The sequence below is a fragment of the Apteryx mantelli genome, chromosome 3, assembly GCF_036417845.1.
Source record: "Apteryx mantelli isolate bAptMan1 chromosome 3, bAptMan1.hap1, whole genome shotgun sequence".
NCBI lineage: Eukaryota > Metazoa > Chordata > Aves > Apterygiformes > Apterygidae > Apteryx > Apteryx mantelli.
The window spans coordinates 88,160,178-88,180,853 of NC_089980.1; the positions used below are offsets into that span (position 1 = coordinate 88,160,178).

The following is a 20,676-nucleotide window of genomic DNA, read 5'->3' on the forward strand; positions in this document are numbered from 1 at the left end:
TCCTGCACTATAATACCACAAAATACTACCAGTGTCTTTATTTTCTGTAGCGTCAAAGTCTAGCACACATAACTTCCACTTTCAAAAAACTACACGAAGGTACTGACTTAAAAGTCCTTACTTTCTGCAATATGTAGCTTCTTGTCTTCAACTGCAGAACTCCTCACTTTGTAGTAGGATAAATTGTTGATTGTTGCTGCAGCATTGATAACCAGCTCCTCACAGTCATCAATTGACTTGTATTCTGATATTAAAAAAATATATCCATGCATATGACACACGAGTCAAACTTAGAAGGGTATTACAGCTCCGAAGCAAACAAAATCACAGGTTACATGATTGCAGAACTAGGACAGCTATACTCTTCCCAATCTGTTTGAACCATAAAGGGTTACAGCTACAGTACGACAGCTGCTGCTCCAACCAACTGGACCAGTACTCTTACAAAAATTCAACCTCATTCAAACTTCTCTCAAGGAATTTCAAACTTTCACTTTTGGATAAAGTCACTGCAAAGAACTGAAAAGAGCCCACGTGCAGGAACACACCTGTGATAGATATCAGACTGCAGGCACAGAAAAATACCACAGACTATTACACTAAGATGTTGGGTACTATGACACATTAAAAAACCCCACAACTTCAACATTATTTGAAACATTCTCTCTCTTAAGAGTTCCTGGCAGAAGGAATGTTAATCAACGTAAAATTTCCTGGTACACTGGCAAAGTCTAAAAATTGATTATACTGATTCATCTGGTTCAGGATGTCTCTCAAACCAAGGTGATGGAATTAAAAGAGAGGTTTTGTTCATAGGGAGAGAGAATATTTTGTAGGAGACTAATTGAAACGGTGCTCAGGAAGAAGGGATGGAGTCAGAGACAAGCTTTGAGGCTCACAAGCCCTTATAAAAGATTAAGATCCTTCTAACCCAGGAAGCTCTCACAGGGTATAAGAAAGAATCTATGGACTTGAGTGTCTGTGTCTGGAATCCCATGTGTCTGGTGGGTAACACAGCTAAGCTAGCATACAAGTGGGTTGATTGTTTTTACAGAATATTTAATGTTCTCATCACACACTAAAAAATACTGAGTTCTCTGAAAGATATCTCATCACTGCTGAACTTGGTTACTGGGAGAACAGACTCCCCAGTCCTAGCCTATTATTAAATTTATAAAGGGAACAGTGAGCAGTAAGAAACTGCAGTCCTAAACCCCAGGTTGGAGGGAAAGGGATACTACCTCCCACCCAAAAAGATATGAAGGTTGGAAACCTCAAAAAAAAACAATAATAATAATAATGAGAGGAAGTTTTTGGAGGAGGCTAGAAGTTATGGGTGAAAGGGTGGGATAATTCAGAATTAATTCAGAATAGTCACAAAAACTGCAAATCTTAAAAAATAAAAAACTCAATACATTTATATAGCATTTGATAGGAATAGACACCTGTTATAATATGAACTCAGAGTGAGACATATTTAAAATAAAATTCTAGTTTGTTTATCCTTAATGATCAAATATGCAAATCTTACCATTGAATAAAACAGCCTCTTTCCCCTAGACCCTGAAAAGTCAGTACCAAAGAAGCAACACTTCCACTGTCTCAGACAGGCTTTCTACATAGTGCAGTTTATGAGGACCAGCAGATTGACTTTGTTATTTTAGCAATAGGACCAATTTAGTTATGGCTGACTCTAAGTAAGAAGGTTAAGTAGTGAAATCTTGAACTTTCCTTATAGACTGAACAAAAATAACACACATCATACAGGTTTTATTACCTAGTACTGTAACAAGTAATTCTACAACGTGATGAGCAGCTGCCAGAGCTGCTCCTACACTGGGATGAATGGAGAGATTGGCCAGCACTCTTATCAGCTTTATCAGAACATCTTCTGCTTCTGAAGGATGCTTTTGGTTTTTCTTTTCTTCTCCTCTTCCATGGTTCCATTTTTCTGCATTCAAATCGAGTTTATGGTAGGTTTGGAATAATGATATCAGCGTATTAACACTTCCTTTTTCTTTAAAAAATTGCTCGCGGGCCTGGTTGTTATTTGCTGTTAAATTCCCAAGAATGAAGACAATACGAACAACCAAATCCTGCAATAAAATAAATAAACCATATTACAAGGAAAACAATTAGAAGCTATTAGCTGCTTAAGAAGAAGATAATATTTCATTTGCTTCACAATTCAGTTAATAGCAGGTCCAGAATAACTGAAGAAATGCTAAATAAGGCAACTAGGAATAATTTTTATGTTATTTTTCATAACCCTGGTTAGAGAAGAAATTAAAAATATTTGACAGACAGGAAGAGCACAGTACTGGAGTAATTACTAATGAGGTGTTTAGTATAGGTAATCTATTTTTATCCACAGTAATCTTAAAACAGCACTTTATATAACTAGAATAATCATATGAGCCAGAGCTTACTAACCTTTCAAGCAAGCAAACGTCAGCTGTGACGGCTATAGAGCACCTTCCCCTTTTCTCTAGGCCGTATTAGTCTTCGAAAGGTTTCAAGCAGTCTTAAGTGTTGAAATTCATTAACCCTGTTACCCATTGTAGAAGATAAACTACTTCACCTTGATTTGTTACTGTTAAATCCATGTTAGCTCTTACTCATCTCCTTGTTAAATCCAATCGCTTATAGATAGCTGAAGTATGTGCTCTGGATTTTTACCAGAAATTCAATCTACATTGACTGCTGGATTATTCCCCCATTCTTCCTCTTTCTCCTCTTCCTAGGGAGGTGACATACAACCATGCCATCCCACATGACTTCTCGAAAATTCCACACATAACCCTTTTCAACCCTTTTGTAAGTACCAAAGGGTACATTTCATCAGACCCAGCTGTTTTGAAGACACTTAAATATACTCTAGCTCATTCTTTAGTGATAAAAGAACTCAGGCTGGAATACAGGTTAGTTATTGGATCATACTCGACCCTTTCAGAAAAAGGAGAAAAAAAGGCATTCCACTCTTCAATATTCACAGTATCATCTGTCAATAATTTTCATCCTCTTCTGAACACTGCAGCAATTATTTCCTTATTGTCTTCTTACTATTAATATACCACAGACACTTTTCCCATTCCTTTTTATGTCCCTTTCTAGTTGCATCTCATTTTGTGCTCTGTTTTTTCTGCTTTTGATTTTACATGTTCTTGCTACCCTTTTATTCTTATTGGCAAATAAGACCTACTTTCTAATTTTGTATGTTATCTCGAGATCTCATGATTTAACCAAGCTGATCTCTTGAAACACTCCTATCCCTGCCCTTCAGTGGAATATAGGACTGTATCTCTCATTGCTTCATTTCAGACATACTGAGATAGAACAGTTTTTTGGCAACAAAAGCAGATCTTAATTGAACTGTCCTTCAACAACATCCCCATCTTTTTTTTACCCACCTGTATGGGAGGAAAAAAAATTCTGAAAGTCTGAACTAATTTCATTATAAACAAATAAAAACATTTCCCTCTGTCACTTGCATCAAAATCTATTCATTTCCAAAGAGAAAAGTCCATACGTTTTATCTGAACAGTACAATAAAGTAACACTGTTTCTTCAAGTACAGCACAGCAGTCTCTCCTTAGCTGCTAAACTGCTGTACCTGCACTAACCCAGGATTTTGGTAAACAATTTACATGGTGTTTTTCTTCAAACACAACAATAATATTCACAGATAGTCTAATCCTACATGGTACTAGTAACATAAATTAACCAGACACAATCCAAATTGTTAAAGTATACGTATTAATACTGAAGGTAATCGGTGAATCCGTCTGTACTTTCATACATGACTTCACCAATAAATCTCAGGTCTTAAGCCTCTGCCACAAGACGCTGGCACTAACTAACATCCACTTAAGGTCAAGAAGGTGAATGCCTGCTTCACAAATTCAGGGTAGCAGTCTCCTAAGTGAGGAATAGGTTCTCTCACCTGTATGTTGAACACAATCACTCTGTAGGACCCATTTCCTTTTTTTTTTTTTTTTTTAAACTAGGCATCATTATTTTTGCTAGCATCTAAATGTCATCGAGACAAAATTTTTATGACCGTTCCTACTGACTAACCACTAAGAGCTTTCACCTTTGCTGGCACAATCCCCAATTCACAAAGGCTGTAAGAATTTGAAACAAACAAGTGATGAATCAGAAGAGAGAACTGAAAAAAGCAGGCAGTCTAGTTTGACTCGTTTATATTGACTTTCTAATTTTGGTCAAAACAATATCAGCCCAGCAACGGCTCTACCCAATCAGAAGGCAGACAAACAGGTACTGTACAGCAATCAGCTGATATTTTGAGAAGTGTGAGCTCAACTGTTCTTTCCACCTACAGGCTATCAAAATAAACTTATAAAATACAGCTTCTTTTTAGCTAAGCACATCCGGTTTTAATAGCATATTACCAAAATTTCATTACCTCCCAGTGACAGTTTAAACTAGTAGAGTCAAAGAAAAAAAGGAAGTACAACTTCTTCTGAGCAGTAGAGGGCTCTAAGGTTTTTATTTTCATTTTTGGCTAAATTTTTTAAAATGCTCATTAGGTAAGCACTGCAAGAGTGAGAAACACCAACTTAGAATTGCTGTGTAAAGAAATATATGTAAATGGCATTTTGAAACTGCTTGCAAGACTAAACCTGTACAAGGCCCATGGGCCTTTCTGCACATAAAGAAAATATGAGTCTAATAGATTAGATTATTATACATCTCCAAATATTTGGAGTATTTACTAAGAAATCATACATGGAATCTCAGACATTCCTGCAGCTGTACAGAAAAATTACATACTGGTTATTTGTTGGATTAATTTATATAATAGCTAGGTTTTAATATGTATGGCACTAAAGACAATTTAGCACTAAAGCCAGGAATTACACTGTGTTCTTTCATCTTCCTATGCGGAGGCATTCATGTGAGACATGCTGTCCACAGGGTGCACCCAAATGGGATTGGAGAGAGCTATGTGAGACCACGCAGCTTCACTGACAAACAACTTCCAAGAAACGTGTCAAGCAAAGCTCCAGAAGGAGAACTGATTTTTTTATTTTCTTCCAATCTGTCCAGAAACTACAATATTTTGTTTTTAAAGGGGTAATGACACCACATATTCTAAGACTTAATTTTCTGACAAACAGTCTCATATACATATGATCGCTGGTTTGAAAGACTTCATTATTTAGCTGATTCTTAAAACCTATTCCTTGCACTGTGCAAGTAGCAAAGGTATTCAATATGCTTGCTGAGTCACAGAACAGCAATTTATCTTAGCAATTAAAATTTATTTGCCCTTTTCCGTAAATCATGATGAACACGGCTACAAATAGTTCAGGTTTATTTATCAGAAAGAAAGTAAAGCCAATTAGGTAGGTAATTTCTAACTCAAACAAGATAAACAAGGGAGGCAAGGAAGTCCATTCTAAGGTTTGCACACACTAGCCAAATACCTTTTTTAGTTTGTTTGGCACCTGTACCCACCTTTGGTGGGAAGGGGAATTCTGAAAACAAAAATTCAGATTGAATCTCCAGCTGTAAATGAAAGGTGCTTTCCATGTTACACAAACTTAACAGAGGTAGTAATAATTCCACCAGCCGCCAAGCAGGATGAATTGCTTCTAGGCCTCATTTGGATCAAATTTACACTTAATTTTCGGATTTGTCTTTCTGCTTTATTATATACCCTTAGAAAGATGAGACTTTTCTGTGCAGGGTCTGACAGCCCACTTATAGGACAAAATAACAGCAGTTGCACCATCTTCTTCCAAACACAGTAAAGATTTAAGTTACAGTGACATCCTGACTGTGAAAATTCCAGGTCAAACCCAGTAGTAGTAACTGACCCCAAATGAAACCTGATTTAAGGGGGGAAGAAAAAAAAAGTGGAGGGGAGGAGGGAGAGGAGAGAGAACAGCCTGGAAGTATCAAAAGCAAATGAAGAAACCTTCAAGCAGCTTTCAGTTGGCCAAGAAAATTTTGGATGCTCCTGACTGAGAGACCTGAAGTAAGGAGCAGAGAGAAAAAGCTTTGCCACAGTGATAGCAAGAAGTACTTTGTCAGTAAAGAGGGAACTCCCCACAAATATTAATGCATTTGAGGATAAGGAGAGGACATTAAAGTAACCTCGCCCTACTTCTGTGCAACACTGGTCACAGGGCCCTAACCAGTAATTTCTCCATCAAGAAATCCGTTTAGGTATACTTTTCAGAAGAGGGTACATTTTTACCTAATGTGTGTTAGCAATTAAGAACTCATGTCCTCAGGTTAGTGAACACCTGGGGATCTGGGAAAGGTAGCAAAGAAAAGTAAGCATGTTGTCAAGAGAACAACATTTGGTAAAAAGCATTGCATACGCTCCACTGAAAAGTATTTCTAGAATTCACAAACTGAAAAAAATTGAACACTATATCCTCCATGGTATTGCTCCAATGACTGTTGATCTGCCTGGTTAAAATGTCTACTCTTATTTCTAGTTTGAATTTGTACAGCTTCAGCCACTACTTTTTTTTTCCCCCTTAGATTAAAGGACAGTCTGCCATCAGAAATCTCTTCCTTACATGGATTCTATTAATAGGTAACTTGCTCATGGTCTAATCTTCATCTTTGATAAAGTAATTTGCTTAATCTTGTTTTGGGGGGAATTCTAATCATTCTTGTATCTCTTTTCAAAGCCATTCAGAGCATCTTTTGTAGAATGCAAATACCAGAACAAGGCAAAATATTTTAGTAACAGTGTCAGTAGCACAAAGCAGTATTACCTTCTTGTTTTTCTTATTTGATATTCTAATATTTACCTATCTAGTAATTACATTCACTCTCCTGTATCTTCCAGTACACCAGAACAGCAGGTTTTTTATGATATCTGCCAACAAAGGCTGCATGCCTACAAACTTTGATTCTACATTCCCTGACCATTTTATTTTCAGAGCATACATTTTGCATTTTCCTTACTTCAGACAAAAAAAAAAAAAAAATCACAACCAGAGAATTAGGAAGACGACATATACTGTCAGTTAGGCATACTGTCAGAAATCATACTGTAGGGAAAGGGTGACCTTCTGTGGTTATTTAGATTAATCAGTAGGGAAATACTTTCCAGCTGTCAGTATATTTATCCTAAGATGGATATTTTCTTCTTGAAAAAGTGTTAACTCAGGATAGAATGATTGATCAGTTATGAATATGCATGTGCACACACAAAACCCAGGAGAAAAATCTCATATTTTGATTCTTTAATGGCCAGTTACCACATCCCTTTCATAGCTTTTTAATTGCCCAAGGCACTATGACATTGGGGACATATTGTTGGGCTAGAGGAAGGAGGAATAGAAAATACATATTTGTAAATGTAGGAGAAAAGAAACACAATCTATAAAAGTCCTTTGTAAGGTTACCTTGACAAGCATTTCTTTCAGCAGAAATGGTGGCACAAGCAGCACCCACTCTCCTTTCCATTCACTGTTTGGTTCCCAACCCATGTTGTGTCTTCAGTATTTGTGAAAGAGAATGTATTAATCTGTATTATTTGTATGGCTGTTCAACAAAGAAGACTGGGCAGTAATGCAGGTCATCATAACCCAGCAGAGGGCACAGGTTTTTTGCGTTTTAAAAGTTACTGGAATCTGGGTCAGTTCTATGACCTGATGCAGTCATAGACCACACAAATGTGGCCGTGCAGCCACATAAATAGCTGTCCTCAGCCCAAATGAGGAGATAGCATAGGGGTAAAAAGTGAGTCACAGAAGCACAAAGAACACTTAGGCCATCACTGTTGAGTTCTTTAGAGGCAAGCTATGAATACAGACACAAACACTATCAAAAAAATTAAAAAATATATATTTTTTCTAATTTAAAAAATAAATCTTCATTATCTCGTAAGACTATGATGCCACCAAGCAGAGTGCCAATAACACACTCAGAGCATTCAAGAGGCAAACACCTAAATCTGATCTAAACATAGCTAGAGCTTTGGAATCTAATGTTAAGAGCCTGTGGCTGCTTTGGGTCATTAAATGACTTATGTATATGACTGACTGACTGAAATGGACAGATACCAGGTTCCTGGCAGCTCATCACACAATTCTTTGCAAGCCAGCCAGAAAAACAGCCAGGAAAGCCAGTCACTGCATGCAGATAAGCCTTTGCCTAATAAATACAGCCAGAGACAAAGTGGAGACAATCTCAGCATTTATGGGCCCCACCTGGTTCTCCCTCACTGCAGCAATTCTAAGCACAAAAGGACATCCAACAGCCTTAAAAAGGAGTCTTTCTCAGAGGAAGAAATGAAGAATTCTCACAAGAAGAAACCTGCTTGCTCCCTCAAGACTATAAACCAAGTTGGGACCTACTACCTGGTAGCTGCATTTGGAATGAAAGCTGGGCAGATCCAGGGACAGCATCCAGTAAATGAGGACATCTGCTTAGAGAGGATGACAAAGCAACTTCAGTCTGTTCATTTAATAAATCGTTGGAGTTTCTTTTGTTTTTTTACAAACATTGTTAAATTAAACAGGTAAAGCAGCATGCAAATTATAATTGTAAATTAGTGTAGTTCTATAAGCTGATGCAAGAGATGCAAAACTAATAAATCTTTTCAAACACATCAGGGACAGGCAGTCTGTCAGCATCTGCAGGACTAACTGATGATTAGGATAAAACAGGAGCACTGAGAGAAGAAAACGTCATTGCAGAGAAGCTAAATGAGTCTTTTGCATTGATTCATGTTCAATATGAAAGAAACCAGGAAGATTATAGCCTTTCTCTGGTGAAGACTCATCAGAGGATCTGTCCAAAATTGAAGTGATCATAAACAATTTTAAGGAACAAACTAACAAACAGTACCAAATCATCAGGACCAGATGATAATCTCTCAAGAGTTCTAAAAGAACTCATTAATTAAATAGCTTAATTACTAACAGTGATGTGCAACCTCTCACTTAAAACTGCCTTGATGCCTGAGGACTGCAAGGGTAACAAGCATGACATCTATTATTAGTAAAGGATCCAAGGGAGGTTGAAGCCTGATGTCTGTACCAGATAAATTAGAAGAAACCATAAAAAAAAAAAAATTAGTGGACAGTTGGATAAATGCAATCTACTTTAAGACTTTTGTAAAGTCAAGTCCTGACTTACCAAAATCTTCAGAATTCTTTTAAGGGATCAACAAGTATGTGCATAAAGAAGACCCAGTTGATACAATCTATGTGGATTTCCAGAAGACTTTTGACAAAACCACTCACCAAAATCTTAATGAAATTAAGCAGTCATGCCATAAGGGGGAATGTCCTAGTATAGGTTATGATAAGAAGACAGGAAAACAGAGTAGATTATTAGTTCCTGCAGTGGAGGAAGATGACCAGTGGAGTTCCACAGAGTTCTGTGCTGGGACCTGTCCTGTTCAACATGTTCATAAACAACTTGGAAAAGTGGGTGAGCAGCAACATGGCAGAGTTTGTTGATGACACTAGGATATTCAAGGTAGTAAAGATGAATGAGGAGTGAAAAACAGAAAAAGGACATGTAGTAACTGGTAATAAAATGGCAGATGATGTTTAAATGCACATAAACATGAAATGAAAAGAAACAGAACAGTCCTACCTCCACATGTAAAATTACAGCCTTTGAATCAACCATAACAACTCTGGAGAGTGATCTTGGGTTAATGACAGACTCTTCATGGGGGTTCCATGAGAGGTTAGCTTAATGCTCACAGAACAGCAAAAAAGCAAATCCAATTTTGGGAATTACTAGGAAATAGAGAAACGTTGGCAAGTATACAATCTATGTTATGACCACATCTTAACTGCCATATGCAAGTCGTGTCCCCTCATCTCAAAAAAAGATACATGATACAGAGTTGTAAAATTTTCAGAGCAGAACAGCAAGGATGCACAATGGTATGGAATAGCCTCCATATCAGAAACAACTAAGTAATCAAGGACTTAAGTAAGCAAGGACTCTTCAGCCTGGAAAAGAGAGAACTTGAAGGGGATCTGATAAAGTTTTGAAAAGTCAGGAGTGGTATGGAATGAGTGACTAGTGATCAACTATTCAACAACTTTTTTCAATGCAAGAACCAGAGGGTATCAAATAAATCTAGTAGAGGCTAAATTCAAAACAGGCAAAAGGAATTATTCGTGCAATACATAGTTGCTATGGGAACTCCTTGAAAATGAATGTTGAGAATGTTAAAAGTTTGTATGGGGTAGAGAGGAGACTGGAGGAGTTCAGGGAAGAAAAGTCCACTGAGGTTTATTAGGTACATGGGGAACCACATCTGGCTGAGGAAGACTTCAAACTGAAAATACTTGGAGGTTTGGAAAGTATAGATGATAAGTATTACATATGCTTTCCCTGTTTTTACTCTTCTCTAGGCATCTGATTTTCCCCACCTGTTGAGGTAAGGATGGACACGCCTTTGGAGTGACCCAATATGATTATTCTTTTGTTTGGTAGGCAAGTGCTGCATTCAGTGACTCAGATGCTTAAAAAATGTTTTCTAATTAAATCCTTCTTAGGCTAAACTGAAGTATAAAGAGACTCTGTGGCTATACAACAGGCACAAGATTTCATCTATGCAAATATTAGTATCACACCCTGTGTTTGTGCACATTAAGATTGAAAATAGCCTCTTAACTATACACTGATAAAAGATTACATGGATTCTGGCAGGGCCCCAAAAGTCCACCTGAACTCAGACAGTGCATGACTGATTGACAGAAGGTACTGCCCTATTTATGCAATCTTCCTGTTGCAAAAGCATGGCCTCCTTGTGGTTTATGACATTAACCACAGCCTGAGAAAGTCATGCTTTATATAGCTTATCTGAAAAGCTTAGAAGATGACGATCTGGATGGAGAAGCAGCAGCTTGTTCAAAGATTTCTAGAGATGGACAAAACAGACTACAAAGTTGACTAGGCACAGAAGTATGCAAAGCTCACCCTGCAGGACAGAGGTTCTACAAGAACTCTTCTGACAGCTTTGTGTCACCTGGCAGCCAGCAAGGGCTTGTTTGTTTCCCCACATGAGTAAGCTCTAAAACCAAGTACAAGTAGAGTCAAACAGAACATGTATTCCAGATGCTTAGAAAAGTGCTGCTGAATTCCTCAGTTCTACCTTGCAGATCCAGCTGTCACAATCCTGTAAACTCCTTACCTAAGAGTATGACACATGAAATTAAGGTCTTGCCAACTCAGTTTCCCCAAAAATCCTTCTCACAGAGCTGATTTACTGCTCTCCCATTCCTTCTACTCCTCTACCCAAGAGACAAAATGAGCTGGGGAAAAAAAAGAGAAGAATCAAAGCTGCAAAGTGGTGAGAAGAACAGAGACTAGCTGGGTGGCAGCTGTGGAACTCACTGTTTGGTGTGGGAGCAAGTCATTAGTCACATTTCCAGCCCTCACTCCATTTTTATTTTCACAATATTTAATGCTTATTTTTAAGGTCACAGTTCTGAAAGCACTTTAGAAAGTCTGAATGCTGGTTTTCTTTTTTTATATTGGCCAGTATGTTTTTAGCCGTCACAACTGCCAATTAAAAAACCCGATCCCATGACCTTTGTGACCTGAAAATTCAGAAAATACACACACTATTTCTTTCTTTAAATATCAGTTTTGAGTCCTACGGTTTTTGAATGCTTTGAATTAATAATACTGATTTATCTTCCTCTTTTTTTCTTCTTTTCCCAACAGACAACTTTATTCACACTGCCATTAGTTGTTTTCTGTTCAACAGATATCAACTCACTCTATAACTCACTAGCTATGAGCATATGGGGGAGGGGAAGATTAGCAGAGCCAACTGCACCTCAGGAAAAACACACACTCCTCACAGTTCACGTGTTTATTGTACAGTGCAGAAAAAAATGGTGCACTGCATTATCCATGTCCCTCTTCCTGCTTCTGCAGGGCTTCAGTAAGCTGACAACTGACAGTTGTGTGTTTGTTTAAAAACCACAGTAAGAAAAAAAATTATTCTGAAAACATTGCATATTATCATATGCATATATAATCATCACAACATAATAATTTCTTTTAATACAAATTATTTCCTTACTAGTTAATATTTTGATAAAACAGAGGCAGTATTTAACACAAAAAGCAATGCTAACCTAGTAAATAAAGAGATATTCTAGAAGCACTTAATAAAGTAGACAAAAGAGAAGCTGATTTCTCAACATTACCGTCAGCAAACATTTGGAACTTGTATGTGAGCCTAGAATTCCTTATGGCACAAACCTATTACGTCAAGAGCCTAGAAAAGTTTCCTTTAAAATTACAGATGAAGATTGAGAGAAAGATGTTACTCATTTAAGCTCCATATTTTTAGTCTTGACATTTGTTCTTTCATGTTTAGCTTTTATACAATGCTCACAAAGAAAAATACCTGTGAATCTAGTAAAATACCATGCATTTGATATTTCTCCTATTATTTACATAGCGTTTTACTACAGTGTTTTTGAAGACTATACAGTGCAAAAGCATCCTGAAACCAAAAATGTTCAGGTATGCTGCAGAAAAGTTAATCAACAGACACTTAGAAGAATAGTAATAACATAATCTTTCTCCCTTTTTCATGTGCACTATCATAGAAAACAAGGAGGCAGGTAAACAGGAAAGGGAGAAAACGTTTTTATATTTGACTAGAGAAGGGATATAGATTGTCCAGCACAGCTGATATTACTGTCCTTAACTGCCTTTAAAAATAGCAGCACAAAAAACCTCCTTCTAACACTTTTCCAGGAACTGCTAACCCTCAGATAAATTGTATAGGCTAACTAGATGTCCTTAAGCTAGTTTAGATGCTGAAGCAGCTAAGGAAGTTTCCTACTTTTAAGAATAATCTTAGTGTGATTTAACACTCTGTGTTTCGAAACCTTGTTCCATCTCTGAACACCAGTGCTTTACACAGAAATTATATTCTTCTTAAACTTTAGCTGGCAATAAAGCTGAGTAATTTGTCATACAAAGGGCACTCTACTCTTATCAACATGGCAATCTTTAAAACTGTGATCCTGGACCAAAATCCCAAAGCCTGGTGCTTCAATACACATAGGAAAGATACAGGAACAGTCAGTACAGAAGCACCAGACCCTTGGAAGTCCTAAGAAAGTTGTTAGCAAGTATACTCTTGTAATTTTAGCTAGCAATTTGAGGCATGTTGACAAACTCTAACCACTTATTTCTAGGTGCATGTTCCAAATGCAGTGTCCTAGACATATGTAGACATGATGTATTTCTCAGGTATATGCTGAAGCCATCACCTTACAGTTTAATCAAGGAACAAACTTTCCCCTGCTTTCAAACTGCTTAGCTCTGAAAAATTTACACTTCTTTTGCAGGGGAGTGGGGCAGGAGAAATCCCTGTGATTTTCTACTATTAAATATTCAAATAAAGGATTTACTTTAAAAAGTGTATTTTTAAAACTAAGAAAAACAATTAAGTACCCAGAGGACTATTTCTACACATGCACAGATAGACAAGTTAATCAACTGTCTGTTCTCTGTATTGCTTTGAGTTTTTAATCAAAATGATTTCATTTCAATTATTTACTACTTAGAAATGCTATCAACCATTAAAAAAATTTTATTTGGTAAATGTGCATAGAAGTAGGTCACTGAAAACAGGCTTATACCCAGTAATACACGGACACATCAGAGAATTAATGTATGAAAATCAAGAGATGAAAAAACTGACCTGCTTCTTCTGGTGTTTGTTTAGTAGGGCTAAAAATAAGACGTAACATCTGGAGCAGTCTGCCAAAGCTGCGCAGAAGTCATTGTAGGAAGAAAGTTTGCTATAAAGGTACAAAAATAAAGTATAAATGAATGCAAGCTTTTTTTCCCCTCAGAAATTTTTTAAGTCACTTTACTTTTGACTCTCAGAACCATATTTTTCCAACAAATGAAACGAATGTAAATATTTTGTCCTCTGCTAGAGGTATAAAGCTATATAAGAGTATAACAAAAGTCTAGCTATCCTTGACACAGCGAATTATGGGAAGAAGTGAACATAAGGAGCTTCCCAACCTACTTGCCATATGGGCACAGCACGCTAACTCTAGCACATCTTAGCATTAAATAGGAGACCCGTAATTTCAGGACGACACGAGAAGTCGGACTGGAGAGGAACAAAAGGTCTCATTTCTAATGCATGTCTAGTAGAGCCCAATGATAGCACTAACAGAACACATCTCTCACCAGCAAATATGGAGAATATGCCTTCTGGCAGTCATGACATTATCCCTGCATTTTCCCTAATAGCTGCTCCAGTTCTACACTGCACACCTTTGCCATTATAAAAAATAGGAAAGGATGTGTTTTGGTCAAATGAGAAATACTGCAGTAACAGACAGAACTAGATAACCTTTTACTTCCCATGTAGTCAAACCCAGCAAATATCTGCACTGATGTCCAATTACAACAGATTATAACAACACTTACAGACCCAGAGACACAAATAATCTGAACAGATTTGAATATCTTCTCTACAAAGAAGCTTCCTAGAAGTTACTCGCTGAGAGAAAAGAATAATCATTCTATATTCCTCGAAGAGGAGCAACATTCAAATCAGTGTTCTACACTGCACAGCACAAATTCTTTTTTTCCTGCAACTGCAATTTCCACAAAGCTAATTAAATTGATTTTATGGCTAATTTGTATCCTCAGAGCATACAGTTCACCAAACTTAAGAAAAAAATCTGAAGCAGCAGGGAACTTTAAATAAGACAAATCACTTTTACTCCACATTGAATTCTAGATCAAGTAAATGTCCTTCTGAGAATTGCAGCATAAGTATTGATTACATATAATTACAAAACTATTACCCAACTTGGCATTTTATCAAGTAAAAGAAACACTCTCCTCAGAAGAAGTAAATATGCTTAAACTGCTGTGATCATTTAGGAACAAAATTAGAGAGACAGATGTAGACAAGCTGGCATGGATTTGGGGAAGCAATTTACATGTATTCCTGTTTTACAAGGAGTAAACTGCAATGGACCAGACTTTGCCTGTGTTTACCTATGGAGAGGAAGGCAAAACAGATTAAGCAGCTGCTCTTAAAAGCACAACCCAAGCTCATCTGGCAAAGAGAGCGCGATGGATAATTTGGAGTGACTGAACAGGAAGAAAAGTCCATAGCAGTATGACTTCTCAATGAATGTGAAGCCATAGGGCAATATGACTCACGACAGTAGCAAACTAGCAATGGCAAGTACTTTACCCAGAGCAGCATTCATAGCTTGTGCTTATAACCCAACTTCTCCTGAAATTACCAATGGTTTATTTCACAGATACTACAAAATCCTTAAATTGTTTGCAAGTCCATTTACCATGGGGCACTACAAGCTTCTGCATTGAGAGGCTATGCAGGCTACAAGATCCTTTTGGGTGATTCACTCACATGGATCTCCCTCAAAAAGGCACATCTTGGGAGACAGCCACTGAGCTGCTCATAAAACCAGATTCCGTCAGTGTTTCCACCTGCACATTCAAGCCCCAATCCCACAGATTAATCTCTCCAAACATTCTGTGACAGCTCAAAACAATGAACGCACTTTTGTGTTCACATGAACATGAATTGCATTCACGTGAATCACAGATGATTCAAATGAAGCATATTTTCTCTCTCATGTATTTTATCACAGTCCCCAATATGACCTTAAGCTTGTGTAATTTCTCTCATTGATTTTTTTTAAATATGGACTAAAAATAAGATTAATAAATATTTAATAATTTATACAGCTTTAAAATATAATAAATGGTATTTTAAAAAAATCTCAATCTAATTCTGTGGGATCAAAGAATGATGCAATAGAAACAACATTTTTAATGGGGACAATGAATCCTAGTTTATACAGCTGCAATAAAATAATTCTATCAGTATTAATGAAGATACAGTTATACAAAATCATTAAAAACTACACAGGGCTTTTCAAAAACAATTTAGTGAAAGTAAGTAAATCTTTTCCAGCTTTAGTGCTTTATCCTGCCCTCTTTGAAGTCACTTGAAACAGTAACACTGACTTGATTGCATGCAGAAGACGACAGAATTGTGTACTATACGTACCTGAATATCCTGACAATATAGGTGCATACATCCATATCATTCATATGCTGCTCTAGCGCCACACAGAGCTCAGGGACTGCACCATTGCAAATAAGCTGGCATCTGGCCTGAGGTATATCAGCCAAGTTTCGCAAAGTAGCTGTCAGCTTCATATAGAATATTTAAAGATTAATAAATCATAGCTGTTTACTACAGAATCCACACTGTTTTGAAAATTTAATAAAGCTAAGATCTGATTTGTAACATCTAAGGCAGTTTGAATGTTCTCTTAACATTCTGCACGTGCGTATCTAACAGTGAAATGGTAACAGTAAATGTGCAAGTAACAAAATTGTGTATAATAAAATAATTGTCTGAATATAAAAGATTGATATTGGTCTTTGCCTGCATGTAACTTCCTCCTTTGAGGAAAACATGATCTTGCGCAAGTTTTAAAATTGTATGCATACCAATGGAAACTTAAGTGAAATGCTGTGAATAAAGTAATTTTTTGCATAATCTACCTTTGAGTCTTGCAAATTAATAGAGACAGCTAATATATTTTGATAATAACTGTAAGTAATAGTTGAGTTGCAAACTAAGATGAATTGTTATTAAAAGACAGTACAGTTTGTTTTCTTTGACTGAAAAATTTAGAAGTTAATCAAGATCAAGAGAAATCTGGTGTTTGAACACTATAAAAATGAAACAGTTTCAGTCCTCCAGTTTATTTTGGAGAAAGCAAAATATTTTCAGAAGATATTGTTCTGTTTCAAGGAGTTTAAAGCAAAAAATATTTTACCACTTCTAGACAGGCAAAATGAACCATCTATTGCATACTCTGGGAATCTCTATTTCTCTTGCAAGATAAGAGTATTCAAGTACCAAGGTCAGATAGGCAATGACAAATTAGTTGCTGATCTAAACCAGAAACTTACTACAAAATTAAAGTGAGGTCATTTAATCTAAAGTGAATGCAGGGAATCTTCAAATTTTCCTTATTCCAAGAACAAGGTATTAATATTCAATATGGATTTAAATGTACTTTGATAAGGCACAAAGACTATCTATATGAAATGTTTTTAATCACAAAAATCTCTAGAAATAAAGTATTTTATCATTAAGTTGGACTGCTTGTCCAGTGATATGTAATTGCTAATTTTAAAGGAAGAGTAGATAAAAACATTGCCCTATTAAAGAGCAGGTTAAGCTGATGTCTTTGAGCAGCTTCTGCTCAGAGGATGAAATTACATATAGTATTTGCAAATTGCTTTCTTAAGAATATATGAGGTCTATGCACTACGCTGTTCATTCCCCAACAGCTTCTGAATTTGCTGGCCCACTTCAACAGATTTGACAAAGATGTACAGGTCTTAAGTTACTACCAGTTGTAGGAAAACTGTGGTAAGATAGAGGAAAGAGACCCAAATTAGTATTTCTGTCAAGAGAAAGGCACTTCCAACAAGCAGTGGCTTCCTCACTGCTCCGCAGCTGTGCAGCAACAAACCAGCTACACTCCACAATACAGAAAATGAGAAGGAGCCTGAGGGCTGCTAAAAGATGATGTTGAGCAACAGAGTTGGAAGCACTGCTGTATTAGGCATGTAAGAAACAAATGTGTTCAAAAACAAACATCAGTGATCAACACTCAAAGAACACTTAATTTCCTTCAAATCCCATGGGTCTGATTTATTTATACTAGTACAGGACAAAGATGAAAGTAATAAGCTTTCAAAAGAGAAAACATCACAGACTATGCTCTGTAATTATTTTTATTATGGAAAAGCTTTTGCATCTATAGATTTGCAATGTTTAAGTGTTTAGAGTCAATAACAGGAAAAAAAATTACCTGAGAAAATTCATTAATACAGAATTTCTGCAAAGCAGAAATGTTAGGGGAATCTAAAACCCTTGGAAATGGACCCAGATTGTAGGAAAGCTCTGTGACTGACGCTCAACCTAACTTGAAAGATCTTTACAAAAATAACCTATTGCAATCACCTCTCCACTTCCTTCCAGTCCTGCTGGACTACTGCTGCCAGTGGCTTTTTCCTCCACTAGGTCCACAGTAGCAGCACTAATTCTATGAGAGTTTTACTGTACCATTTCTCACCATCAAGAACAACCTTCTTGCATTTCTTCCTTCACTCTCCATCTCATCTCCAGTTTCTAATGAAGTAATCTTTCCTTTTTGTTGTTAAATGAAAAAAACCTTAGCTTTATTAACATTCTCCAAACATAGTATCCCTTAAACCCTACAAACATCCAGAACACACGGGTGGCAATGGTCAGAGAAAACTTCTCATATGAGCCCATACTGGTTCCCTATCCCCTTGAAAACAGGTGTCCCTCAGATTCACTGCTTATGGAACACCTTGTTTTCAGACTGCACTAGTAACGCTTTTCCAACACACTGCCTCATTTTTGATACTATAGAAAATAAGTTATTATGTTACCTTTATACATTTACTAAATCTTGAGCCTTATGAACACACTCAAATTATCAAGAATTTTACTGTTACTGACCAGTATTATACAACCTCTGCATGGCTTAGAAATAAACTCTACTGAAACATTGAAAAAGAGACAGTAAGCGCATGCACCACGTTGCTGGTAATTAACTTGCATTTCCCTTTATACTTTATCAATAAATGTCAGAGTTGGTCAATCATCAGAACTATACAACTATCACAGAAAGAACAGTTACAGTCCGCCAGAAACACTATCTGGATAGAAAGACTGTACAGATAATGCAATTTCTCCATTCAATAAGTACTATGAAAAATTCTTTATTCTTTTCAATACCATTTCCTTTTGGTGCTTTATAGTTCTAACAAACAGTTAACGTTTTACTAAATATGAACAATTGATGCAATTAGTTACAAAATGATCATATTCAAATTTTATTCTGTGCCAGACATTGATAAGCACCCAGTTAAGACATTAAATCAATAAAAACTGTTTTGTTTTGAATGTTAACAACTCACTGGCCTTCTCTGCTGTTATTATTTGATTTTGTGGTCTTTCTAATTCTTGACACATCTTCTGATTATTTTTCTCCAGTATACCTCCTGTCATGGTTCTATGATGGAATTACTTTTTTCATGTTTAAATTTTTTGCAATTCAATTCTTTAATGGTTTCTGTAAAGTCACTTCACAGCCCTCATGCTCCTCAGACTTCAGTGTCAATAGAGTATGGTCACCTACAAAAGCAATACATGCAATCTAAACAAAAAAAAACAACAATAAAAAAAACCCAGAAACCTTTACACTGCTGTATATAAAATACAAAGCCAAGTCAAAGAATGAAAACACATTTCAGGATGCCCTATAATGGAACAACAGGATAAGGAACAATCTCTCAAAATGGCTAAGCAAGACAGATTTAAAAAAAAACATTATGGGATATGTGAAGGGATTTAATTTCAGTGATAAATATGCAATGCATACTATATTCAGAATAAATGGAAGCCATTTGCTTTGACTTCATATTTCAGGAAGATAGGTAGAGGATTTTTTCTGTTGTTTTAATTAAGCAACTGCAAAAAATAGGTCCCCAGCTATGCATTCTTTCGTAAGTCACAGTACTTCAAAAAATCAGCATAATACTGTGGAAATACTTTAAAATAAAATACTCTGAGACAAATAGTTTGATACTCAAAACTTTTGGTAGAAAAATTTCATGCCAAATGGAATATATACAGAAGACTCCATTCAGCTCTTGTATACAAGAAGCTCACAGTCAGCTTAGGATGACACATGTTGAACACTGGCTAAACCTCACAATAAAGAAAATGAATGATAAACCATGCATTAATAGTGTCGTTCAAACCCAAACCCAGGTTCTGACTCTAGCAAAGGGACTTGCACACTAGATAATGAAGGGGAAAAAAAAAAAAAAAAAACACCAACCCTCCCTCATCTATCTATGAGCCTCCCTCATAGACCATATTTAAGGTGCTTTTCTCCTCCAATGTTGTTTGTTCCTCTATTCTTACAGAACAGCATTTATCCATTATTTCTGTATGTCACTCGATACTTGATCTTTTGCTACAAGTTTAAGCATGTCACAAAAACTTTCATTATTCTGAAGCTGTGAATCACAGAAGAAATTTTCTTCGATATTATATCGCTGATAATGGAACTATCCCTACTTTTGTCTACCCTGACTGAACAGTTAGCCCACATGGCAGAACTGGCATACATTAATGTAGACTGCTAAGGAAAGCGGCATGAGAAAGTCACATAGTAGCAGGAATCACTACTTCTCTCATAAGGGGAAGAAAAATGAAGTGTCTTCACTACTCTAGAAGAGCTACAGAAAAGTAAAACAGCAACCTCAGTACCAATATTACTTTACAGAGAAGAGACAGTTTTCAGTATTGACTTTTCCACAAAAGATTCCCCGAGGCCTTCTTAGAAAGGGCCAATCTATTCAAACTACACAAAAGATACCTTTTGCTACACTTTGAATCATACTGAAAGCAGCAGATTATAATGACCAAAACAAAAATGTAGAATGTTATAGTTTCCTTTTGCACATTTGCAAACTAATCCCTTGATTTTAAAACTAAATTTACCCACTCATAAATAAAGGGGTGTGTGGGGGGGATCATTCCTGCAAAGT

At 36.5% G+C, this 20,676-nt stretch overlaps 1 protein-coding gene across 12 annotated transcripts in view; it reads right to left on the reverse strand.

The window, feature by feature from the left end:
* The window catches only part of ARMC2 (armadillo repeat containing 2), a 75,739-nt gene that overhangs the window by 11,095 nt on the left and 43,968 nt on the right, over positions 1-20,676 (reverse strand). For 9 of the 12 annotated variants that reach the window (XM_067293883.1, XM_067293882.1, XM_067293878.1 and 6 more), the window contains 4 exons: positions 16,070-16,215; positions 13,697-13,796; positions 1,778-2,096; positions 122-244 (listed from right to left, as the gene is read on the reverse strand). In XM_067293883.1, coding sequence (XP_067149984.1) covers positions 122-244; positions 1,778-2,096; positions 13,697-13,796; positions 16,070-16,215 — 688 coding nt within the window. The remainder of the gene's footprint in view (positions 1-121; positions 245-1,777; positions 2,097-13,696; positions 13,797-16,069; positions 16,216-20,676) is intronic. The other 3 variants (XM_067293887.1, XM_067293886.1, XM_067293888.1) reach the window with 2 other exon arrangements.